Source organism: Panulirus ornatus, chromosome 5 (genome assembly GCF_036320965.1).
Source record: "Panulirus ornatus isolate Po-2019 chromosome 5, ASM3632096v1, whole genome shotgun sequence".
NCBI classification, from domain to species: Eukaryota; Metazoa; Arthropoda; class Malacostraca; order Decapoda; family Palinuridae; genus Panulirus; species Panulirus ornatus.
Genome location: NC_092228.1, coordinates 831,062 through 858,788, shown reverse-complemented (window position 1 = coordinate 858,788; position 27,727 = coordinate 831,062). Strand labels below are relative to the sequence as shown.

The window sequence follows — 27,727 nt, the reverse complement described above, 5'->3', positions numbered from 1 at the left end:
GCCCCGATCACACAAAATCTTTTTCACTCCATCTTTCCACCTCCAATTTGGTCTCCCTCTTCTCCTCGTTCCCTCCACCTCCGACACATATATCCTCTTGGTCAATCTTTCCTCACTCATTCTCTCCATGTGCCCAAACCATTTCAAAACACCCTCTTCTGCTCTCTCAACCACGCTCTTTTTATTTCCACACATCTCTCTTACCCTTACGTTACTTACTCGATCAAACCACCTCACACCACACATTGTCCTCAAACATCTCATTTCCAGCACATCCATCCTCCTGCGCACATCTCTATCCATAGCCCACGCCTCGCAACCATACAACATTGTTGGAACCACTATTCCTTCAAACATACCCATTTTTGCTTTCCGAGATAATGTTCTCGACTTCCACACATTTTTCAAGGCTCCCAAAATTTTCGCCCCCTCCCCCACCCTATGATCCACTTCCGCTTCCATGGTTCCATCCGCTGACAGATCCACTCCCAGATATCTAAAACACTTCACTTCCTCCAGTTTTTCTCCATTCAAACTCACCTCCCAATTGACTTGACCCTCACCCCTACTGTGCCTAATAACCTTGCTCTTATTCACATTTACTCTTAACTTTCTTCTTCCACACACTTTACCAAACTCAGTCACCAGCTTCTGCAGTTTCTCACATGAATCAGCCACCAGCGCTGTATCATCAGCGAACAACAACTGACTCACTTCCCAAGCTCTCTCATCCCCAACAGACTTCATACTTGCCCCTCTTTCCAGGACTCTTGCATTTACCTCCCTAACAACCCCATCCATAAACAAATTAAACAACCATGGAGACATCACACACCCCTGCCGCAAAAAATAATAATAAATATATATATATACGGGAAGTTCAGTGAAGGGGGCTAATGGGAAGGTGATAACAAGTAGTGGTGATCTGAGGAGATGGAGTGAGTATTTTGAAGGTCTGTTGAATGTGTTTGATGATAGAGTGGCAGATATAGGGTGTTTTGGTTGAGGTGGTGTGCAAAGTTAGAGGGTTAGGGAAAATGATTTGGTAAACAGAGAAGAGGTAGTAAAAGCTTTGCGGAACATGAAAGCCGGCAAGGCAGTGGGTTTGGATGGTATTGCAGTGAAATTTATTAAAAAAGGGGGTGACTGTATTGTTGACTAGTTGGTAAGGTTATTTAATGTATGTATGATTTATGGTGAGGTGCCTAAGGATTGGCAGAATGCTTGCATAGTGCCATTGTACAAAGGCAAAGGGGATAAGAGTGAGTGCTCAAATTACAGAGGTATAAGTTTGTTGAGTATTCCTGGGAAATTATATGAGAGGGTATTGATTGAGAGGGTTAAGGCATGTACAGAGCATCAGATTTGGGAAGAGCAGTGTGGTTTCAGAAGTGGTAGAGGATGTGTGGATCAGGTGTTTGCTATGAAAAAGAATGTATGTGAGAAATACTTTGAAAAGCAAATGGATTTGTATGTAGCATTTATGGATCTGGAGAAGGCATATGATAGAGGTGATATAGATGCTCTGTGGAAGTTATTAAGAATATATGGTGTGGGAGGCAAGTTGTTAGAAGCAGTGAAAAGTTTTTAGTGAGGATGTAAGGCATGTGTATATGTAGGAAGAGAGGAGAGTGATTGGTTTTCAGTGAATGTAGGTTTGCGGCAGGGGTGTGTGATGTCTCCATGGTTGTTTGATTTGTTTATGGATGGGGTTGTTAGGGAGGTGAATGCAAGAGTTTTGGAGAGAGGGGCAAGTATGCAGTCTGTTGTGGATGAGAGAGCTTCGAAGTGAGTCAGTTGTTGTTCGCTGATGATACAGCGCTGGTGGCTGATTCATGTGAGAAACTGCAGAAGCTAGTGAATGAGTTTGGTAAAGTGTGTGAAAGAAGAATGTTGAGAGTAAATGTGAATAAGAGTAAGGTTATTAGGTACAGTAGGGTTGAGGGTCAACTAAATTGGGAGGTAAGTTTGAATGGAGAAAAACTGGAGGAAGTGAAGTGTTTTAGATATCTGGGAGTGGATTTGGCAGCGGATGGAACCATGGAAGTGGAAGTGAATCATAAGGTGGGGGAGGGGGCGAAAATTCTGGGAGCCTTGAAGAATGTGTGGAAGTCGAGAACATCATCTCGGAAAGCAAAAATGGGTATGTTTGAAGGAATAGTGGTTCCAACAATGTAGTATGGTTGCGAGGCATGGGCTATGGATAGAGTTGTGCGCAGGAGGGTGGATGTGCTGGAAATGAGATGTTTGAGGACAATATGTGGTGTGAGGTGGTTTGATCGAGTAAGTAATGAAAGGGTAAGAGAGATGTGTGGTAATAAAAAGAGTGTGGTTGAGAGAGCAGAAGAGTGTGTTTTGAAATGGTTTGGTCACATGGAGAGAGAATGAGTGAGGAAAGATTGACCAAGAGGATATATGTGTCAGAGGTGGAGGGAACGAGGAGAAGTGGGAGACCAAATTGGAGGTGGAAAGATGGAGTGAAAAAGATGTTGAGTGATCGGGGCCTGAACATGCAGGAGGGTGAAAGGCGTGCAAGGAATAGAGTGAATTGGAACGATTTGGTATACCGGGGTCGACGTGCTGTCAATGGAATGAACCAGGGCATGTGAAGCGCCTGGGGTAAAGCATGGAAAGTTCTGTCACAAACAAATCCCTGTTTCTCTAAATATTTCTTCACATATTCTTCAAAGCAAACACCTGATCCACACATCCTCCAACACTCCGAAACAACACTTCCTCACCAATCTGAAAATCTGTGCATACCAACACCCTCTTAATCACCAATCTCCCTTACAATTTCCCAGGTATAATCAACAAATAATAATCTGTAATGTGAAGTCACTTTTGTCCCCCTTGCCATTATATGGGCACATTATATGGTACTATATGGGCATTCTGCCAATCCTTAGGCACCTTCCCATGAGACATACATACAAAGAAAATCCTATGTAATCAACACCATCACCCCCTGCTTAAGAAATTCAATTGCAATCCCATCCACTTTAGTCACTTTGCTGCACTTCATTTTACATAATACTTTAACCAGCCCTTCTTTCTTCACCAAACCACTATCCATGACTATCTCATTTTGCATACATCCATACCCAAAACATCCTACACCAGCTATCCTATCATTAAGCACCTTTAAAATCCCTTCATAATATTCAATCCATCTCCTTTTCATCTCATTTCTGCTTGTTACCACTACCCTATTTTGATCCCTTCACCTATGTTCCCATTAGTCCTGTTTTCTCACACTGTTAAGCTTCTTCCAAAATATTTACTAATTCTCCCTGAAGAGAGCTGATACCTGCTCATAACCTCATGTTTGTCTTCTTTTTCAGCCCCTATACCTTCTTCATAATGAACCTCCTGCCACTTCCTCTAGTACATCTCCCAATCACCTGCACTTCTTCCCTGAAACTAACAACCATAAAACTCTCCTTTCTCTTTCGCTACTAAACTAAATTCCTCTTCACACCACTCACTACCTTTCCTCACCTGTCCACCTCACACATGCCACACTCTCGTCTCACGCAAGTAAGCAGTCCTTCATTCAACACCCACCTTCCTTTCCCCACTGCACTAGCATCATTTATTCTCAACTCTGGCCATTCTACATTGATTTTCCAAGCATCCCTTCACACAAGCCTCTTTTCCAAACTCAATTACTTTCACAACCCTCTTCCCAACCATATCATTTCCTCTTTTCCTAAAGCCTCTAAAAATTTTCATCCTCAACTCCACCAGGTAATGATCAGATATCCCAACAGCTGCCCCTCTCAACACAGTCATATCTCCTTTGCATGTCAATCAACTACTGCATTGTCCAACAGTAACCCCTTTCCATCTTCCCTACTCATGAATGCAAACTTATGTATGTCTCTCATTTTAATTCCCAATTACCAGTCCCACCCAGTGGGGTGCCTAAATGTGTGTGGATGTAACCAAGATGTGAAAAAAGGAGAGATAGGTAGTATGTTTGAGGAAAGGAACCTGGATGTTTTGGCTCTGAGTGAAACGAAGCTCAAGGGTAAAGGGGAAGAGTGGTTTGGGAATGTCTGGGGAGTAAAGTCAGGGGTTAGTGAGAGGACAAGAACAAGGGAAGGAGTAGCAATACTCCTGAAACAGGAGTTGTGGGAGTATGTGATAGAATGTAAGAAAGTAAATTCTCGATTAATATGGGTAAAACTGAAAGTTGATGGAGAGAGGTGGGTGATTATTGGTGCATATGCACCCGGGCATGAAAAGAAAGATCATGAGAGGCAAGTGTTTTGGGAGCAGCTGAATGAGTGTGTTAGTGGTTTTGATGCACGAGACCGGGTTATAATGATGGGTGATTTGAATGCAAAGGTGAGTAATGTGGCAGTTGAGGGAATAATTGGTATACATGGGGTGTTCAGTGTTGTAAATGGAAATGGTGAAGAGCTTGTAGATTTATGTGCTGAAAAAGGACTGATGATTGGGAATACCTGGTTTAAAAAGCGAGATATACATAAGTATACTTATGTAAGTAGGAGAGATGGCCAGAGAGCGTTATTGGATTACGTGTTAATTGACAGGCGCGCGAAAGAGAGACTTTTGGATGTTAATGTGCTGAGAGGTGCAACTGGAGGGATGTCTGATCATTATCTTGTGGAGGCTAAGGTGAAGATTTGTATGGGTTTTCAGAAAAGAAGAGTGAATGTTGGGGTGAAGAGGGTGGTGAGAGTAAGTGAGCTTGGGAAGGAGACCTGTGTGAGGAAGTACCAGGAGAGACTGAGTACAGAATGGAAAAAGGTGAGAACAATGGAAGTAAGGGGAGTGGGGGAGGAATGGGATGTATTTAGGGAATCAGTGATGGATTGCGCAAAAGATGCTTGTGGCATGAGAAGAGTGGGAGGTGGGTTGATTAGAAAGGGTAGTGAGTGGTGGGATGAAGAAGTAAGAGTATTAGTGAAAGAGAAGAGAGAGGCATTTGGACGATTTTTGCAAGGAAAAAATGCAATTGAGTGGGAGATGTATAAAAGAAAGAGACAGGAGGTCAAGAGAAAGGTGCAAGAGGTGAAAAAAAGGGCAAATGAGAGTTGGGGTGAGAGAGTATCATTAAATTTTAGGGAGAATAAAAAGATGTTCTGGAAGGAGGTTAATAAAGTGCGTAAGACAAGGGAGCAAATGGGAACTTCAGTGAAGGGCGCAAATGGGGAGGTGATAACAAGTAGTGGTGATGTGAGAAGGAGATGGAGTGAGTATTTTGAAGGTTTGTTGAATGTGTTTGATGATAGAGTGGCAGATATAGGGTGTTTTGGTTGAGGTGGTGTGCAAAGTGAGAGGGTTAGGGAAAATGATTTGGTAAACAGAGAAGAGGTAGTGAAAGCTTTGCGGAAGATGAAAGCCGGCAAGGCAGCAGGTTTGGATGGTATTGCAGTGGAATTTATTAAAAAAGAGGGTGACTGTATTGTTGACTGGTTGGTAAGGTTATTTAATGTATGTATGACTCATGGTGAGGTGCCTGAGGATTGGCGGAATGCGTGCATAGTGCCATTGTACAAAGGCAAAGGGGATAAGAGTGAGTGCTCAAATTACAGAGGTATAAGTTTGTTGAGTATTCCTGGTAAATTATATGGGAGGGTATTGATTGAGAGGGTGAAGGCATGTACAGAGCATCAGATTGGGGAAGAGCAGTGTGGTTTCAGAAGTGGTAGAGGATGTGTGGATCAGGTGTTTGCTTTGAAGAATGTAGGTGAGAAATACTTAGAAAAGCAAATGGATTTGTATGTAGCATTTATGGATCTGGAGAAGGCATATGATAGAGTTGATAGAGATGCTCTGTGGAAGGTATTAAGAATATATGGTGTGGGAGGAAAGTTGTTAGAAGCAGTGAAAAGTTTTTATCGAGGATGTAAGGCATGTGTACGTGTAGGAAGAGAGGAAAGTGATTGGTTCTCAGTGAATGTAGGTTTGCGGCAGGGGTGTGTGATGTCTCCATGGTTGTTTAATATGTTTATGGATGGGGTTGTTAGGGAGGTAAATGCAAGAGTTTTGGAAAGAGGGGCAAGTATGAAGTCTGTTGGGGATGAGAGAGCTTGGGAAGTGAGTCAGTTGTTGTTCGCTGATGATACAGCGCTGGTGGCTGATTCATGTGAGAAACTGCAGAAGCTGGTGACTGAGTTTGGTAAAGTGTGTGGAAGAAGAAAGTTAAGAGTAAATGCGAATAAGAGCAAGGTTATTAGGTACAGTAGGGTTGAGGGTCAAGTCAATTGGGAGGTGAGTTTGAATGGAGAAAAACTGGAGGAAGTGAAGTGTTTTAGATATCTGGGAGTGGATCTGGCAGCGGATGGAACCATGGAAGCGGAAGTGGATCATAGGGTGGGGGAGGGGGGCGAAAATTCTGGGTGCCTTGAAGAATGTGTGGAAGTCGAGAACATTATCTCGGAAAGCAAAAATGGGTATGTTTGAAGGAATAGTGGTTCCAACAATGTTGTATGGTTGCGAGGCGTGGGCTATGGATAGAGTTGTGCGCAGGAGGATGGATGTGCTGGAAATGAGATGTTTGAGGACAATGTGTGGTGTGAGGTGGTTTGATCGAGTGAGTAACGTAAGGATAAGAGAGATGTGTGGAAATAAAAAGAGCGTGGTTGAGAGAGCAGAAGAGGGTGTTTTGAAGTGGTTTGGGCACATGGAGAGAATGAGTGAGGAAAGATTGACCAAGAGGATATATGTGTCGGAGGTGGAGGGAACGAGGAGAAGAGGGAGACCAAATTGGAGGTGGAAAGATGGAGTGAAAAAGATTTTGTGTGATCGGGGCCTGAACATGCAGGAGGGTGAAAGGAGGGCAAGGAATAGAGTGAATTGGAGCGATGTGGTATACCGGGGTTGACGTGCTGTCAGTGGATTGAATCAAGGCATGTGAAGCGTCTGGGGTAAACCATGGAAAGCTGTGTAGGTATGTATATTTGCGTGCGTGGACGTATGTATATACATGTGTATGGGGGGGAGGTTGGGCCATTTCTTTCGTCTGTTTCCTTGTGCTACCTCGCAAACGCGGGAGACAGCGACAAAGTATAATAATAATAATAAAAAAAAACAGTCCTTTTTCAACATATACCTCCTCAAACTGTTCACCATTCTTATCAACAACACCATGTGCCAAATATGAGCCAATCATACCCTCAACTACCACATTACCGAATCATGCATTCAAATCACCCATCACTAATACTACATTCCTTGCATCAAAACTGCTAACACACAAACTCAGCTCCTCCCAAAACACTCACCTCTTTTCTTTAATCTTCTAATCTCCAGGTGCATAAGCACTAATAATCAACCACCTCTTATAAGCCACTTTCATTTTTTCCTACTTCAGTCTGGTACTCACTTCCTTATACTCACACATACACATAACTCCTTCAGCAACAGTACCCCTTCCTTAGTTTTCAAGCTCACACTCTCTGTGACTTTACCTAAAAGACATTCTAAAACCATTCTTGCCCGTTTCCCTTTGCCTTTCCTTTACTCTTGAGCCTCAACAACCAACTTCATATTTTTTTCCTCTCTTTTCAATCTATTTCACCAAATATTGACTGTGATTAGCAACATACGCAATGAGGAAAGCCAGTGCTATCCCACTGATCAAATGAGCTATTTGAAGGTCCTAACTCCTTAAATATCAAAGAAATATCTCTCAATGCTAGCAAGACAAATCAGCAGGAGAGATATTTAACCCTTAGATCCCAACCTAATGCATTTAGTGGAGCATGAATCATTCATTAAGAACACCCATTTTCATGCATTTTCATACAACTAACCTGAGAGACAATGATTGCCAGAGTGACACATCGGCACCTGATTCTGAACCGGACCATCCTGCTGGGATCTTGCTGGAAATTAGACATCATATACTCAGTGAAATTTGTAATATGTTGAGAAAACATTTTAACAAAAACAAATATCAATTACAGAATTTTCCACTTTTCATGAGAGCACCCTCCAATGAGAGAAAAGTCAGCTTATTTAGGGTGTGTGACATGAGAGTGAAAAGCCTATTACACCCATAAAAACTGACACTCAACCAAACTATCTAGCCACAGAACTGAACCCACATCTCTTGTAGGAAGAATGCAGAGAACTAACCATGAGTTATTTGCTGCCTCAAAGTTACTCATGTGTGTGTGATTACCTATTCTTTTTCACCTATTTGTACTGTATGGGAAGGAGGTATTACACTTGTATGCCTTATCTTTTGAATATTCTCAGATGTCATAGAAGTTCTTAATTTATGTATGCTGTCTGCATAACCATGTACTTGGTCATTTTACTCCATTCATTTACCACTCTGATGATATGAAAAAAAAGTACATCTACTTTAAGAAGTTTCTTGCTTTGTTTCATGTCAAGTCTCTGGTGGTCTATCCCTACATCACTCACAGAACTGTTCACTGTCTATGTCATCAATCTATTTTAAAAACTTTAAAGGTTGTAATTAGGTCACCCCTCATTCTTTTCTCTTCTGAAGCAGGTAAATATAAATATTCTAGCCTTTTCCTGTAACTCGGCTCTCTTAATTCTGGTACCAGCTTTATTGTCCTCATTTAGACCTTCTCTATTAGCTCTTTGTGCTTCTTTAGGTGCAGTTACCAAACTTGAAAAGCATATTCTAATTTTGGCCTTATGTAGGACATGAAAAGCTTGCTAAAAATTCCTACACCCATATACTTGAAAGTTATTCAAATTTTGCCAGCAGATAGTTTGTCTCCTTAACTGTTCTCCTAATATGAGTCTCTGACGACGGTTCAGGGATGACGTCAGCTCCTAAGTCCTCATACTAAGAATCCTGAAGTTTTTTCCTGTCAGATAATAATATTGAGTTCTTACCCTAAGTCCATCCTCATTATTTTACATTCGCTTGGTTTTAACTTCAAGTGTGTGTGTGTGTGTGAGTGTGTGCTTTTACCAATTTGTAATTATCCAATTGTACAATACAGGAAAGGAGTTTTACACTCATGGGGCCCCATCTCTTGAACATTCTCTTCTATCATCCAAGATCTTAAATTCATGTACTGTATTCTCTGCATTAACTATTCATTCTATTCCATTCATCAACCATTCATGTACTACAAAAACACTTCTTTACATCTGACAAGCTTCTTGCTCAATTTCATGTTATGTTCCCGAGTTTCTCCATCCCTACATCTCTTGAAGAACTGGACACTGTCCACATCACTGATCTGCTTTAAAACCTTAAATATTGTGATCAGGTCGCCCCGTCTTTTCTCCTCCAAAGTTAGCAAATTTAAAGTCTTCAACCCTTCCCTGTAACTCAGCTTTCTTAATTCTGATATAATTTCTGTAGTCTCATCTGGACCATCTCTACTAGCTCTTTAAGCTTCCTTTGGTGCAATGACCAAACTTGAGTACCACTTTCTAGTTTTGGCATTATGTAGTATATGGAAAGCTTACCAAATATTTCCTTATCCATATACTTGAAAATAATTCTGATTTTTGCCAGAGGAAAGCTGGTCTCCTTAACTATTCTCCTAATGTGGGACTCTGGTGACAGGTTAGGGATGCTGTTGCCTTCCATCTCCTTTACATAAACTTAACCAAGATAAGCCTGTCAATATAAGCTCCAAGACTATCTGTCCTACATTCAAGAGAAATGTAAACATGGGATTAGATAGATTAAAAAGGTAAATCAGACTGTAAAGGAAGACTTTGATTTTGAGGGATTCCCACAGTGTACCAGACAGCTGATAACTAGTACCTTACTGATAATGCAAGAGAAAAAAAGCTTCTACAAACATATCACTTGGAAAACATGGTAAAGAAGCTGGAGAATATTGCTACATACCATGAAAACCCAAAAATAGGACTAGAGGGTGTTCTATAGGATGACCTGAAGAAGCTGGAGGTCTATGCAAGGAAAAGAGAGAAATGCCAAAGAAAAATATAGGTAGGCAAGAACTATGATGGAACATGACTAATATGACAAACTTGGAGGATGTGTTCCAGCATAAGTACACAAGTAGAAAGTGATAGACAAAAATCAAAACAGTTTCAGAATGGAAAATGACTGCTGTACAGAAGCTGAAACAACTGAAGAACATAAGCTATGAAATAATGACACAGACAGGCAAAATGAAGATTAATGAAGAGGCAGTAGATTCAGTTTAAGACAATTCCATTTAGGAAGTATGAGGTAGATTAGAATGAAATAGTTAAAAGGAAAGCTGTACAGCAATGAGAATACAAATTTTACATAATGTAAGAGATGAAGATGAAGACAATGCCAGACTGCTGGAGATAACAAAAAGATGGGTCACTGTGCATATATGGGAAACTACGCAAAGGGAGGTGTTCAGAAATAAGTCAATGATGATCTTTGGCCTGGAGGAAGATTACCTGCCAAACTAGGAGGAAAGAGTAGCCAAAAAAGGGCAGATGGTCCAGGAATTACAATCCTTCAGATGATGGATTTAATAGATGCATGTGGAGAAATTAAAGAACTTAGGAGAATGGGAAAATACAGACAATACACCAGGTTAAGGTCACTTAGCACATGATATGGAGATGTGTAGCTGTAGGTACTCAAATAGGCATATAAACTTGCCAGAAAGGAGTAACTCATAAGAGAACATTTCCCAGGAAATACAGACCATGAGAAGTGAGAAAGATAACTAAGGAAAACTGGCAAAAGGCAAAAAAAATGATAGGAGTAGATCAGGCCAGAGGAACAAGACCCTTACTTCTTATCCATTGAGACCAGCTAGCTTGAAGCAAGTACCTTAGGCTGAAGGTTCTACATACAAAAGCAGACAGTTTGGTGACTAATGGAAAGGTGCTACAATTTAGGAACAGTTTACATGAATACAACCCATACATCATGAAAGTGGAAAAGACACGATTCATAAAAGAACCAAACTCTTAACTTAGTTTGTCCAGAGGGGTTAAAACAACAAAATGGGATAGACAAAAAAAAGAAAGGGGAGGGGATTAGCCCTCTTGACAAAATCCAGGCAATATCAGTATATGGTGCCTTCAGACAAGTATATGATGAAGAAGATTACTGTGAGTAGGAAGTGTATCTTAATATTCTTAGTTTACAATCCTCCAAAGAACTTGAACAATGCAGAGCAGGTGTATTTAGAGAATAGTGGAACAATAAGAGAGGTAAGAGAAGTAACAAGACAATCCCTCTTAGGATATGGTAAATAAATGATAACAGACAGATTTAAATTACAGAAAAATAGATTGGGAGAACTTAGATTCCCCTTCTCACTTTCAGCTCGGGTAGTCTCCCATCCATACAAAAATGAAATAACTTCCACATCTATTTACTCTCACACATCTACTACTGTGCTTCTACTGTAAAAGCTCATAACACCATTTAGAAGTTTTCCATGCACACCACAAAGTATCAAAACATTCCAAAGTGCTTTGCTATTCATCATATGTCTTTTTGAAATCCATAAATGTAGCATCAATCTTTTTTGTAACAACTTTTTTCAAAAATCTTATCTACATATCCTCTTTCCTTCCAAATTTCACCTTGTTCATTCATTCCTTTTAATACAACCATTATCCTTCCAAACACCTTCACACATATGTTAAGGAGACTTAATTCTCTATAATTCATACCCTCACCTGTACTCCTGGTGGAATTAATACTGCCTTCATCAAGTCACAAAATATCTAACCTATCTATCTATCTATATCTCTGATGCCTATTTCAACTGAAACTCCCTCAAGGGGGTGGCCATGGCAATAGTCTCCATAGCCAGGGGACTACAATGCCACTTCTTAGCCTTTAGTGCCTTACCCTCAACAGGCCACTGGCAGAGGGGGAACTCTAGCACAGTGTTTACAGAGGCTCCTACCTAATGTCTAATGTTCCTACTGACTATTACTACCTAATGTGTCTACCTAATGCTCCTGCCTACAACATCTGTTACAGTAAATAATTCATATAACATACATTTTACTATTGTTATAAGCTCAAAATTATACCATATTATAATTCATATGTAATATTTACAAGCACCCAAGTATTTTAACATAACTATTAATCTTTAACAAAATACTTACTCATTAACTTCCAATAATCTTCCAAACTTCGAGAACATACCGACAAACATTAATAACATCATCACACATCAGACACCCATGAATCAAATGATAGCACTGAGTATTTCTAACGAGTCATATCTGACAATGGATATTTTATAAGTACATGCTTCTCATCTCATACATTCACTTGGTCACACAGGCAGATTCTTTGTTCTCTAACAATTCTACTCCATCTGCTTGTCTCTATTTTAAGGCTAAGGGACATTAATTTCAAATAAGTTAACACCACACATGCAAAGTCTGATACATATATTTTATAAATGACAATTAGTAAGCTCTGGATTAATTTTTGATCAATAACTGACAAATTTTGTTACTGTATTTGGCTTGTCTCTAATATCTAACCACTTGGGAATTCTATACTACAGAATAAGTAAGGTAGCCCTTCACATTCTTTTCTTCTCTGTGATACATATTAAAGTCAACTTCATGAGTGATTAACAAAAGATCTATATTGTTTAGTGTCTCGGTGAGAATTAGAGTATTAAAAAATTATTGAGAATCATCAAAGAACACTGGAGACTTCCATCACATTAATGAAGAAACTAGAAAAATACTCCTTCACAAAAATTTTCAGGCGATTTCAAATGCCATATTTTGAATATAATCTACAGAACAGAATGCATCAAAACCTCTAACATCTTTCCAGGTTCCAAGAATAACCATATGCCACACTGGGCCTTTGGTTGTTAGTGATTAAGCTCGCATTTCTTTCAATAGCAAGCATGTGAGAGCCAACTAGGAGAAAACAGAAAGGCCTGTAGGCTAGAATCGGCCATGGTAGCACTTTAACCCTTAGAAGGCAGTTGACCTTTCATGAAACATCACATGCGGGGTGTAGGTAACCTTGTATGAGATCTGATTCTTGAACTGGCAAAATATACAACCATTAATACTTATAGTAGCATCCTATGCACTGCCTCCAGGTACTATAGGCTAAACTCTTTCCATAAGCTAATCAATAAATGTGATGTCAAGAATGTCTCTATGAGATCTTCAAGCTGATGTTATGAACCATAATAATTTTTGCAAATGAGTCACTCTTACATGATAATAGATATTACTGATACAAACCATTAGTACTCATACTTATTTCTGAAAAATCACAATTACAAAAACCCATGCATCTCACTCAGTTTATCTGAAAATAAGAACACAAGAATATAAGATATTGGACTCCGCAAAAGGCCTACTGGCCCATACTAGGTGGAAGGGTCCTTACAACCATACCACTGGAGCTCATATACCTACCCAACCTATTCTTAAAACAATCCAAGGTGCTAGCCCCAACAACTGCATCCGGCAAGCTATTCCAGAGATCTACCTCCTATTGCTGAACCAGTGCTTCCCTACACCCAATCTGAACTTAAATTTTTCTGTCATGAAGCCATTATTGTGAATTTTAACCTGGTCGACTATCCTTGAAACATTGCCAATTTTCCCCTCATTTAGACCCGTCATCCATCTGTACACCTCTATCATATCCCCTCTGGCCCTCCTTTTCAGTGAATGTAAATTCAGTCTAGCAAGTCTTTCTTCATAACTTAGGTTTCTAATATCTGGTATCATTCTAGTCAAACTTCTCTGCACCCTCTCTAATCTATCTATATCTACCTGATGGTATGGCAACCAAAACTGCATAGCATAGTCCAAATGAGGTCTAACTAACGCAAGATAAAGCTTAAATATTACTTTATGGGTTTTGTTACTAACACTCCTAATAAATCCCATTCTATTTGCCTTGCTTTTAACTTTGATACAGTGTTGCCTTGGTTTATGTCTTTACTTACTAATAATCCCAAATCCCTCTTACATTCTAATTTTCCTACGAGTCTATCACATGAATAGTTTTTGTCCCCACCCCACCCCCTTCCTTTCCGTACACTCATTGTCTCCTTAATTTACTTACACTGAAATCCATTTGTCACTCCCTTGCCCACAGAGACAATTTATCCACATCCTCTTGTAACTTCACTGCATCACTCGGTGAATTAATATCATTTCCTATTTTCATTGAAGCTTATTGATTCAGTGGTGAAATTGATGAGAACTGCTATTGACGTTTGTGTGAATAAATTGTACATTTCCTTTTCCATAACCAGAGGTTGAACCATTATGTGACGTTCATTTTTTCATTCATTTCAAGCTAAAAGTTTGTTTTCTAAATTGTTTCTTACATTTTTCATATGTATATATATGTATGTGTGTGTGTGTGTGTGTGTGTGTGTGTGTGTGTGTGTGTGTGTGTGTGTGTGTGTTTATATATGTATATTATCCCTGGGGATAGGGGTGAAAGAATACTTCCCACGTATTCCTCGCGTGTCGTAGAAAGCGACTAGAGGGGACGGGAGCGGGGGGCCGGAAATCCTCCCCTCCTTGTATTAACTTTCTAAAATGGGAAACAGAAGAAGGAGTCACGCGGGGAGTGCTCATCCTCCTCGAAGGCTCAGAGTGGGGTGCCTAAATGTGTGTGGATGTAACCAAGATGTGAAAAAAGGAGAGATAGGTAGTATGTTTGAGGAAAGGAACCTGGATGTTTTGGCTCTGAGTGAAACGAAGCTCAAGGGTAAAGGGGAAGAGTGGTTTGGAAATGTCTGGGGAGTGAAGTCAGGGGTTAGTGAGAGGACAAGAGCAAGGGAAGGAGTAGCAATACTCCTGAAACAGGAGTTGTGGGAGTATGTCATAGAATGTAAGAAAGTAAATTCTCGATTAATATGGGTAAAATTGAAAGTTGATGGAGAGAGGTGGGTGATTATTGGTGCATATGCACCTGGGCATGAGAAGAAAGATCATGAGAGGCAAGTGTTTTGGGAGCAGCTAAATGAGTGTGTTAGCGGTTTTGATGCACGAGACCGGGTTATAGTGATGGGTGATTTGAATGCAAAGGTGAGTAATGTGGCAGTTGAGGGAATAATTGGTATGCATGGGGTGTTCAGTGTTGTAAATGGAAATGGTGAAGAGCTTGTAGATTTATGTGCTGAAAAAGGACTGATGATTGGGAATACCTGGTTTAAAAAGCGAGATATACATAAGTATACTTATGTAAGTAGGAGAGATGGCCAGAGAGCGTTATTGGATTACGTGTTAATGGACAGGCGTGCGAAAGAGAGACTTTTGGATGTCAATGTGCTGAGAGGTGCAACTGGAGGGATGTCTGATCATTATCTTGTGGAGGCTAAGGTGAAGATTAGTATGGGTTTTCAGAAAAGAAGAGTGAATGTTGGGGTGAAGAAGGTGGTGAGAGTAAGTGAGCTTGGGAAGGAGACCTGTGTGAAGAAGTATCAGGAGAGACTGTGTACAGAATGGAAAAAGGTGAGAACAATGGAAGTAAGGGGAGTGGGGGAGGAATGGGATGTATTTAGGGAATCAGTGATGGATTGCGCAAAAGATGCTTGTGGCATGAGAAGAGTGGGAGGTGGGCTGTTTAGAAAGGGTAGTGAGTGGTGGGATGAAGAAGTAAGAGTATTAGTGAAAGAGAAGAGAGAGGCATTTGGACGATTTTTGCAGGGAAAAAATGCAATTGAGTGGGAGAAGTATAAAAGAAAGAGACAGGAGGTCAAGAGAAAGGTGCAAGAGGTGAAAAAAAGGGCAAATGAGAGTTGGGGTGAGAGACTATCAGTAAATTTTAGGGAGAATAAAAAGATGTTCTGGAAGGAGGTAAATAGGGTGCGTAAGACAAGGGAGCAAATGGGAACTTCAGTAAAGGGCGTAAATGGGGAGGTGATAACAAGTAGTGGTGATGTGAGAAGGAGATGGAATGAGTATTTTGAAGGTTTGTTGAATGTGTCTGATGACAGAGTGGCAGATATAGGGTGTTTGGGTCGAGGTGGTGTGCAAAGTGAGAGGGTTAGGGAAAATGATTTGGTAAACAGAGAAGAGGTAGTAAAAGCTTTGCGGAAGATGAAAGCCGGCAAGGCAGCAGGTTTGGATGGTATTGCAGTGGAATTTATTAAAAAAGGGGGTGACTGTATTGTTGACTGGTTGGTAAGGTTATTTAATGTATGTATGACTCATGGTGAGGTGCCTGAGGATTGGCGGAATGCTTGCATAGTGCCATTGTACAAAGGCAAAGGGGATAAGAGTGAGTGCTCAAATTACAGAGGTATAAGTTTGTTGAGTATTCCTGGTAAATTATATGGGAGGGTATTGATTGAGAGGGTGAAGGCATGTACAGAGCATCAGATTGGGGAAGAGCAGTGTGGTTTCAGAAGTGGTAGAGGATGTGTGGATCAGGTGTTTGCTTTGAAGAATGTATGTGAGAAATACTTAGAAAAGCAAATGGATTTGTATGTAGCATTTATGGATCTGGAGAAGGCATATGATAGAGTTGATAGAGATGCTCTGTGGAAGGTATTAAGAATATATGGTGTGGGAGGCAAGTTGTTAGAAGCAGTGAAAAGTTTTTATCGAGGATGTAAGGCATGTGTACGTGTGGGAAGAGAGGAAAGTGATTGGTTCTCAGTGAATGTAGGTTTGCGGCAGGGGTGTGTGATGTCTCCATGGTTGTTTAATTTGTTTATGGATGGGGTTGTTAGGGAGGTAAATGCAAGAGTTTTGGAAAGAGGGGCAAGTATGAAGTCTGTTGGGGATGAGAGAGCTTGGGAAGTGAGTCAGTTGTTGTTCGCTGATGATACAGCGCTGGTGGCGGATTCATGTGAGAAACTGCAGAAGCTGGTGACGGAGTTTGGTAAAGTGTGTGGAAGAAGAAAGTTAAGAGTAAATGTCAATAAGAGCAAGGTTATTAGGTACAGTAGGGTTGAGGGTCAAGTCAATTGGGAGGTGAGTTTGAATGGTGAGAGGCTGGAGGAAGTGAAGTGTTTTAGATATCTGGGAGTGGATCTGTCAGCGGATGGAACCATGGAAGCGGAAGTGGATCATAGGGTGGGGGAGGGGGCGAAAATTTTGGGAGCCTTGAAAAATGTGTGGAAGTCGAGAACATTATCCCGGAAAGCAAAAATGGGTATGTTTGAAGGAATAGTAGTTCCAACAATGTTGTATGGTTGCGAGGCGTGGGCTATGGATAGAGTTGTGCGCAGGAGGATGGATGTGCTGGAAATGAGATGTTTGAGGACAATGTGTGGTGTGGGGTGGTTTGATCGAGTAAGTAACGTAAGGGTAAGAGAGATGTGTGGAAATAAAAAGAGCGTGGTTGAGAGAGCAGAAGAGGGTGTTTTGAAATGGTTTGGGCACATGGAGAGGATGAGTGAGGAAAGATTGACCAAGAGGATATATGTGTCGGAGGTGGAGGGTACGAGGAGAAGAGGGAGACCAAATTGGAGGTGGAAAGATGGAGTGAAAAGGATTTTGTGTGATCGGGGCCTGAACATGCAGGAGGGTGAAAGGAGGGCAAGGAATAGAGTGAATTGGAGCGATGTGGTATACAGGGGTTGACGTGCTGTCAGTGGATTGAATCAAGGCATGTGAAGCGTCTGGGGTAAACCATGGAAAGCTGTGTAGGTATGTATATTTGCGTGTGTGGACGTGTGTATGTACATGTGTATGGGGGGGGTTGGGCCATTTCTTTCGTCTGTTTCCTTGCGCTACCTCGCAAACGCGGGAGACAGCGACAAAGTATAAAAAAAAAAAAAAAAAAAAAAAAAATAAAATTTTCATGTCTGCAAATTTCATCATCACTTATGATTCCACACCAAATTGTTTATATAAATGATGAAAGGAAGAGGTCCTAGCACCAACCAATGTGGCGCACCACTGATTACATCATCCCAACCCAATGAGGACCCATTCATACATACCCTCTACTTCCTGTCTGTGAGATATTCCCTAATCGAATTTAATACCTTCCCCCCAATACCATATGCCTCCACCTTTTTCAGCAGTCATTGATGTGACCCCTTATCAAAAGCTTTACTAAAATCCAAATATATGATATCATAATGACTGCCCTTATCCACAGTTTCAAAAACCACATTAAAAAATGTAATCAAACTGGTAAGGCATGATTTTCCTTTGGTAAGCCCGTGCTGTGCTTCCCTGATTAAACCATAACTATCCTGATGCTCTCTAATTCTATTTGTTATTACAGACTCTAGAAATTTCTCCAAAATAGATGCTAAACTAAAGGTCTATAATTTGACCCATCCAACTTACCCCCCTTCTTAAAAAAGGGGACAATGCTTGCTGTTTTCCAATGTTTGGGGACAAAACCAGTCTTGAGAGACTTACTGAATATATAAAGTAATGGAGAGCAAATTTCTTTACATTCCTTTAACACCGCACAAAAAAGTTGTCTGTCTCTGGTGACTTAGCTGGCTTCAAATGCTTTATTTCCTCAACAATATCGTCCTGAGTTATTTTGAAAATCGCTCAGCTTCCCATTTTCATTCCCCTTGTAAAATTTCTCAGCAGCTGGTATATTAGTCTTGTCTTCCTTTGTAAACACTGACAAAAAAATGTCTATTAAATATCTCACACATTTCCAATTCACTGTCAAATAACTCTCCCCACCGTGATATAATTGGTCAAATTCTATTCTTCACTTTTATCCTGCACCTTAGTTCTATACAACTGGATAAAACCTTTTACATCAGTTTTTGCCTCATTTGTTACTTTATTTCACAGTTCCTTTTTGCCTTCCTGAGTTCCATTTTTACCTTCCTTTTAATATCATAATTGATTGCTGAGGTGATCTTTTCCCCGTTTAACTCTTTTATACAGATACTCTTGGAGTATCTCAGCTGAGGAGAATAAGTTATAGGGTGCATAGCATTTGTAAACAATGTCTCAAATTGAGTGGCATATGCTAACATTTCTTCAGAAAATTACAACCTAGTTAATCATAAGAAAAACTTAAACTTTGTAATACTTTAAAAATTTGCCTCTATTGTGCCAGGTAAAGTATTGCAATTGCCTCCAGTGACCGATCAAAATCAGATCATCCATGGTCTGCTCAACACAAGAGAACAATATTAAATATCAGAGTGAAAATGGTTTGCAGACACAGGTGTGGTAAACCATTCCTGGTGACTTCAACAGACTTGAGTCAAAGAAGAATTAGGCTGCCTGTGAGCCTAACTAGAACATTACAATTATCCATGCACCTGATGAGTCCACTTGCCACAACAGCACTTTCACTTACAGTAACCAACAGTGATGCTACATAAGTCATTCTGTTAAATGAAAGTATAATGAGCTTAATAATCAGAATTATAGTATGAAGCCTTCCCCAAAGACAGTTTGTACCATTCACAATGAAATCAATATTGTATGGCAGACATAAACAGGTAATTATGTAGCTAATATGAGCTCTACATTACTAACCTGAAGTAATTCATGAAAATGGGGAAAGAATATTAATGGACTCCAAAGTCTTAGAAGTTAACTTGTGGAGTATGATTTGGATCATCAGTTTTTATCCTCTAACAATATATAAGTGGCAATGGGAGGGCAACGAAAATCATGAAAACTGTGGAGTTAATTAAAACATCACCAAAACATTTTGGAAATCAACATAGCTTATCAAACCTACACTAACTTTATTTAAGGGCTGGGATTTAACTTAATTTTCAAATTCATGGTTAAAATATAGCATAAACATTATCATCCTCCTCCTACAACAGGACAAAGAGTATTTGCTATAATTGGTTGAGCTCATAGGGACACGTTTGTGTGAAAATGAAGTGCCCAAGCCTTTCAAGACTTTCACTGTAAATGCAAAACCAAAACAATTGTTTTCAAATAATGTTGAAAATACAACAAATTTCAGGTGAGAGGGAATGACTGGTGAGATGTTCATAAGTTCTATTAATTTGTTCAAGAGTTTTACCTTTCTCTACATTTTCTCTTACCTTCACAGTCCTTATTATTAATTACTCAAATGATTACTTTCTATGTGCCACTTTTCTACACTTTGACTTACCCAATTAAAGTTGTTGGAAGCTTTAAAACTAACAAATAAGTTAGTTGAAAAAGACTATAATGATACTGTTTTCTCAAAGGTATTAAACCATGTCCAGGACAATACTAGGTTCCACAAGTGGTTCTTACCTATGAATAAATCTGTGACTGAAGTCTTCCCTTATTCATTAAGACATTTCATGTTCTTGTGATTATTTTGTTATGAAAGACCTTTTAAGTATTTCAATGGTATGCAATCATTAATTTTTCATTGCGACTTTAGTGAAGTCATATGACTTTTTTCCTTCGCAAAAGTTCTGACATTTATTTCACTTCGTTGGTATCTTCAGCTTTTTAAGGATCATGAGGTAAACCACAAAAAAGTACCGAAAACACTCCTAAAAAAATGGCAAAGACCTATCAAAACTACATCAAAATTTTCCTGTATATCTGACATTTTCAAAATGTCTTTTGAAAAAATGTAATTATCAAGACCTTATGTTTCAATCTAGTTGCCAAAAGGTTTAGTCTCTGAGTATGATTGTAGTCAAACATACACAAACTAGGTACAAGGCACATTTTTTTTCCATGAAAGGCAGGAAAGACCAAAAGACAATTGTTATATTTCAATGACAACACTGAAAATTAAAGTAAATCTCAGCTGCTTGGAGAAATCAGGTAGGTTTAATATGTTCTCTTAATTTCTAGAAATAACTTTCTGTACACTTTCCCTGTACTAATGAACCTGCCCACTACTGACATGCCATATATTGATGTAAAATTATCCAAATCATTCTTCTCCAATTCATTATACATCTCCAGCACTGTCAATTTTCTTTTTAAGTTAAACAAAATCAGTTAATATGGTGAGGCACATAAGGAAGATAATCACCATCATTTTGGTAGAATTACCAGTATTTGATGAAATTATATGTATATTTTTTCACAACAATGATTTGAATCACGTTTGCTAAATTTTGGAACAACAATGTACAGTACAGTGTAATGAAATACCTTATTCCACTTCCTTGGCTTACTCGTGTGGAAACATTAAACAACATGTTTACCTGTACACATAACCTTACTTGGCATAATAAAATTTGCAGTGAAGATAATGGGTACCATAGGTAGCAAGTCTCCGTCCGCCCCATACTAGTCTTAAATCTAGACAAATATAAATAATTAATGTAATATGGAAATTCTCAATATCTAAGCCCTGCGTCATTCACTTAAATCTGACTGTCATAACAACATTTGTCAAGACACATCCATCACAAATACATATGTTGTAGGGATAATAGTTCTCCATAGCCGTATTAGCTAAGATATTATAACTTTAAACATAACTTGTAAACATAACTTGGGCTTCTGGACCTAACCCTGAGCTACTTCCCATGTTGTCTTTACTGAAGCACAATAGCCAACTGTCACCAACACTTTGTTATAACACGTGACTTTCTATGTATACTAACATTATCATTTTGTTACAATTACTGCCGGTAGTAGATGTCTGACTACATAAACTACTTTTGTATCGTTCAAGAGACAATTAACTTTCTAAATACACAGATCCCGCCTTGGTAATCTAATCAAACTTCTGTACGATCTGATGCAGCTTTACAACGATATCAGCTATTTGTCAAAAACCTAATATTGATTAATACAAACATATACTTACTATGCATCTAAAATTGTGAAAAATTTTCTCACCAACAGGAAAGCTGTCATGGCATGATGGCAACTGACACAGTTGTTTACACTCGGGACAGTTGTATTTTCTGTACATATAAAGGTGCACCAGGACTCACTCCACTATATATATATATATATATATATATATATATATATATATATATATATATATATATATATATATATATATATATATAATTTATTTATTTATTCATAAGTTTTTCATATTTACTTTAACCATCTACTAATTTAGAATATTCTGAAAACAAGAATAAAACTTTATCATAATATTTTCATTCCACAGTTTTTGTTCAGACAGAAATATAATGATGCAAATTGAGCATACCGCATACACATCATTCAGAACAACACGCAAGTCCTTCATATAATAATGTTCAATATGATACCAGAAAACGGTCAGAAATATACAAACAAAATATATAACAAGAATCCGTAAGATTCCTGGGTATATATTACAGAAAAATTGCTTCTCAGAAACAGTGTCGGATCCTAAATCCTCTTCAAATACCAAAATTCTCCAAATAATGGAATATAAATAGAATCATATATATAATTATTATTATTATCCCTGAGGATAGAAGGGAAAGATTACTTTCCAGTAATTCACTACGTGTCATAGAAGGCGACTTGAAGCGGTTGGGGGGAGGGGGGGCAGGAAATCCTCTCCTGTTTTACTTTTCCAAAAGAAAGAACAGAAAAGGGGGTCAAGTGAGGATTTTCCCCGCTAAGGCTCAGTCCTCTGTTCTTAACGCTACCTCACTAACTTGGGAAATGGAAATTATGGACGAAAATAAGAATTAGTATTATATTCTGCAAATAAACTCTAAGTTAATTCATATTCACTGTATGTTGTTGTAAATAACTGACAACAAGTCCAAGATTCGCTTTGATTTTAATTGCTTTCAGCTCTGTTGTATGTTGCTGGGTTTAATGGTTCACCTGCCCCCCAATTATCTAGCCAACAAGGGCCAGAAATTATAATACATTTATCTCTTGCATACCCTTTACAAATATTTAGTACTTCTAATAATAATGATAATATTTAGAAGAATAATTCCATGAATAAACCTCTTCATACATACGAGAGCAGGAGAAATTCAAGGATGTGTCAGGGTCCAAAATCGCTTCCTTTTCAGGGTCAGGTAATAGGCCGGGCCATCATGCCTGAGGGATACAGCAACGCACTAAGAAGTTTCTACTTATACTGATCCTAACCAAATATGCCTCTCCAAACTCACTAGTCTTTTCCCACAAAAGATGCCCTGCTGTACAGTGACTACATCATTGTCACAGATGTACCCCTGTAAAGTGACCACGTCACTTCCACGATGTCCACCTGTACAGTGAAATTTGCAACTTCACAATAACATAGGTTTGTCTCCTACACCGTGAATCATCACTACAGTACTGTAAGACATTTACTTTCATACTAGTTTGTGTACTGACAGGCAACCTGAAAATCAAGGGGTGGAATGGAAGGCTGAAAAATAATTTGAACCAAGACTCGATGCTAATGCAACTTAAATATCTATACATACAAAAATTTCTGTACGATAAGAGGAAATCCACCAAGATTTTTTGGTTGATACGGAGGAAATGATACACAATCATGTAGGCATTTCCACAACACATCCTAAACTCATTCTCCACATAGTGAAGCCATCCTTAAGGATCACTGTACACATAATGTCCTCAGGATCACCTCAAAAACAATGTTCTCAGGATGTCCTTACAAGACTCTGAGAATCACCTCACAAACAATGTTTTCAGCATCACCTCAAAACAATATTTCTTAAGAATTAACTCACAAACATTGTTCTCTGGATCACCTCACAAACAAAGTTCTCAGAATCAACTCACAGACAAAGTTCTCACGATCACAAAAAAAAAAAAATCTCAGTACGAACCTAGAAATAATGTCCCCAGGTTCGACATACAAACAATCTTCTTAGAATCCCCACAAATAATGCTCTTAGGATCTCCCCACAAACAATGTTCTCAGGATGACCGTGATATACCTGTACCACAACCATGTATGTAGGTCCCTCTGGTCCAGGATAACAGATGGCGTGGCACAGGGGTCCAGGATGGCAGATGGCATGGTAGGAATAGTCCCTGATGGCGGTTGATGTGTGGCCGAAGATGTTAGGTGGTATATGGTAGGAATGATCCAGGATGGCAGGTGGTGTGGGAGGAGTGATCCATGGTGGTAGTTGGTGTTGGATGAGTGATCCAGGGTGGTAGTTGGTGTTGGATGAGTGATCCAGGGTGGTACATGGTGTTGGATGAGAGATCCAGGATGGTAGATGGTGTTGGATGAGTGGTCCAGGATGGTAGATGGTGTTGGATGAGTGATCCAGGATGGCAGGTGGTGTTAGATGAGTGATCCAGGATGGCAGGTGGTGCGGGATGAGTGATGTGAGGTGGTCAAAAATAGAATGGGTCATGGGTCAGCGAAGTGTCGTTGGATCTATATCACTGCCTGACGCTCCTCATTACTCATCTTCCGCTGTCACTACTCCTGTGTAAATGGACATTCTCTCTCTCTCTCTCTCTCTCTCTCTCTCTCTCTCTCTCTCTCTCTCTCTCTCTCTCTCTCTCTCTCTCTCTCTCCATTTTCATTTTCCCCGTGGACTTATAGGAATATATATATATATATATATATATATATATATATATATATATATATATATATATATATATATATATATATATATATATATATATATATATATATATATATATATATATATATATATATATATATATATATATATATATATATATATATATATATATATATATATATGAGTGGTAGAGGATGTGTGGATCAGGTGTTTGCTTTGAAGAATGTATGTGAGAAATACTTAGAAAAGCAAATGGATTTGTATGTAGCATTTATGGATCTGGAGAAGGCATATGATAGAGTTGATAGAGATGCTCTGTGGAAGGTATTAAGAATATATGGTGTGGGAGGAAAGTTGTTAGAAGCAGTGAAAGTTTTTATCGAGGATGTAAGGCATGTGTACGTGTAGGAAGAGAGGAAAGTGATTGGTTCTCAGTGAATGTAGGTTTGCGGCAGGGGTGTGTGATGTCTCCATGGTTGTTTAATTTATTTATGGATGGGGTTGTTAGGGAGGTAAATGCAAGAGTTTTGGAAAGAGGGGCAAGTATGAAGTCTGTTGGGGATGAGAGAGCTTGGGAAGTGAGTCAGTTGTTGTTCGCTGATGATACAGCGCTGGTGGCTGATTCATGTGAGAAACTGCAGAAGCTGGTGACTGAGTTTGGTAAAGTGTGTGGAAGAAGAAAGTTAAGAGTAAAAGTGAATAAGAGCAAGGTTATTAGGTACAGTAGGGTTGAGGGTCAAGTCAATTGGGAGGTGAGTTTGAATGGAGAAAAACTGGAGGAAGTGAAGTGTTTTAGATATCTGGGAGTGGATCTGGCAGCGGATGGAACCATGGAAGCGGAAGTGGATCATAGGGTGGGGGAGGGGGCGAAAATTCTGGGAGCCTTGAAGAATGTGTGGAAGTCGAGAACATTATCTCGGAAAGCAAAAATGGGTATGTTTGAAGGAATAGTGGTTCCAACAATGTTGTATGGTTGCGAGGCGTGGGCTATGGATAGAGTTGTGCGCAGGAGGATGGATGTGCTGGAAATGAGATGTTTGAGGACAATGTGTGGTGTGAGGTGGTTTGATCGAGTGAGTAACGTAAGGGTAAGAGAGATGTGTGGAAATAAAAAGAGCGTGGTTGAGAGAGCAGAAGAGGGTGTTTTGAAGTGGTTTGGGCACATGGAGAGAATGAGTGAGGAAAGATTGACCAAGAGGATATATGTGTCGGAGGTGGAGGGAACGAGGAGAAGAGGGAGACCAAATTGGAGGTGGAAAGATGGAGTGAAAAAGATTTTGTGTGATCGGGGCCTGAATATGCAGGAGGGTGAAAGGAGGGCAAGGAATAGAGTGAATTGGAGCGATGTGGTATACCGGGGTTGACGTGCTGTCAGTGGATTGAATCAAGGCATGTGAAGCGTCTGGGGTAAACCATGGAAAGCTGTGTAGGTATGTATATTTGCGTGTGTGGACGTATGTATATACATGTGTATGGGGGGGGGGGGTTGGGCCATTTCTTTCGTCTGTTTCCTTGCGCTACCTCGCAAACGCGGGAGACAGCGACAAAGTATAATAAAAAAAAAAATATATATATATATATATATATATATATATATATATATATATATATACAGAGCATCAGATTGGGGAAGAGCAGTGTGGTTTCAGAAGTGGTAGAGGATGTGTGGATCAGGTGTTTGCTTTGAAAAATGTATGTGAGAAATACTTAGAAAAGCAAATGGTTTTGTATGTAGCATTTAAGGATCTGGAGAAGGTATATGATACAGTTGATAGGATGCTCTGTGGAAGGTATTAAGAATATATGGTGTGGGAGGCAAGTTGTCTGAAGCAGTGAAAAGTATTTATCGAGGATGTAAGGCATGTGTACGAGTAGGAAGAGGAAAGTGATTGGTTCTCAGTGAATGTTGGTTTGCGGCAGGGGTGTGTGATGTCTCCATGGTTGTTTGATTTGTTTACGGAAGGGGTTGTTAGGGAGGTGAATGCAAGAGTTTTGGAAAGAGGGGCAAGTATGCAGTCTGTTGATGAGAGAGCTTGGGAAGTGAGTCAGTTGTTGTTCGCTGATGATACATCGCTGGTGGCCTAATTCGGGTGAGAAACTGCAGAAGCTGGTGACTGAGTTTGGTAAAGTGTGTGAAAGAAGAGAGCTGAGAGTAAATGTGAATAAGAGCAAGGTTATTAGGTACAGTAAGGTTGAGGGACAAGTCCACTGGGAGGTAAATTTGAATGGAGAAAAACTGGAGGAAGTGAAGTGTTTTAGATATCTGGGAGTGGATCTGGCAGCGGATGGAACCATGGAAGCGGAAGTGAATCATAGGGTGGGGGAGGGGGACAAAGTTCTAGGAGCGTTGAAGAATGTGTGGAAGTCGAGAACGTTATCTTGGAAAGCAAAAATGGGTATCTTTGGAGGAATTGTGATTCCAACAATGTTATATGGTTGCGAGGCATGGGCTATAGATAGAGTTGTGCGGAGGAGGGTGGATGTGCTGGAAATCAAATGTTTGAGGACAATATGTGGTGTGAGGTGATTTGATCGAGTAAGTAATGAAAGGGTAAGAGAGATGTGTGATAATAAAAAGAGTGTGGTTTAGAGCGCAGAAGAGGGTGTTTTGAAATGGTTTGATCACATGGAGAGAATGAGTGAGGAAAGATTGACAAAGAGGATATATGTGTCAGAGGTGGAGGGAACGAGAAGAGGGAGAACAAATTGGAAGGTGGAAAGATGGAGTGAAAAAGATTTTGAGTGATCGGGGCCTAAACATGCAGGAGGGTGAAAGGTGTGCAAGGAATAGAGTGAACTAGAACGATGTGGTATACCGGGGTCGACGTGCTGTCAATGGATTGAACCAGGGCATGTGAAGCGTTTGGGGTAAACCATGGAAAGTTGTGTGGGGCCTGGATGTGGAAAGGGAGCTGTGTTTCGGTGCATTATACATGACAGCTAGAGAATGAGTGTGAATGAATGTGGCTTTTGTTGTCTTTTCCTAGCGCTACCTCGCGCACATGCGTGGGGAGGGGGTTTTCATTTCATGTGTGGCGGGGTTGCGACGGGAATGAATAAGGGCAGACAGCACGAATTATGTATATGTGTATATATGTATATGTGTGTGTGCGTATATATATATATATATATATATATATATATATATATATATATATATATATATATATATATATATATATATTTCTTTTTTTTTTTTGTTTTTTTTTTTTTGTCACTGTCTCCCGCGTTTGCGAGGTAGCGCAAGGAAGCAGACGAAAGAAATGGCCCAACCCACCCCCATACACATGTATATACATACGTCCACACACGCAAATATACATACCTACACAGCTTTCCATGGTTTACCCCAGACGCTTCACATGCCCTGCTTCAATCCACTGACAGCACGTCAACCCCGGTATACCACATCGATCCAATTCACT

At 39.6% G+C, this 27,727-nt stretch overlaps 1 protein-coding gene across 1 annotated transcript in view; it reads right to left on the bottom strand.

Moving 5' to 3' along the window:
* The window catches only part of Mgat3 (beta-1,4-mannosyl-glycoprotein 4-beta-N-acetylglucosaminyltransferase), a 48,294-nt gene extending 26,589 nt beyond the window's left edge, over nt 1–21,705 (bottom strand). The window contains 2 exon segments of the mRNA XM_071658809.1: nt 7,791–7,862; nt 21,673–21,705. Of these exon segments, the coding sequence (XP_071514910.1) occupies nt 7,791–7,862; nt 21,673–21,690 (90 nt within the window). The 5' untranslated portion in view covers nt 21,691–21,705.
* Nucleotides 21,706–27,727: the final 6,022 nt, after the last annotated feature.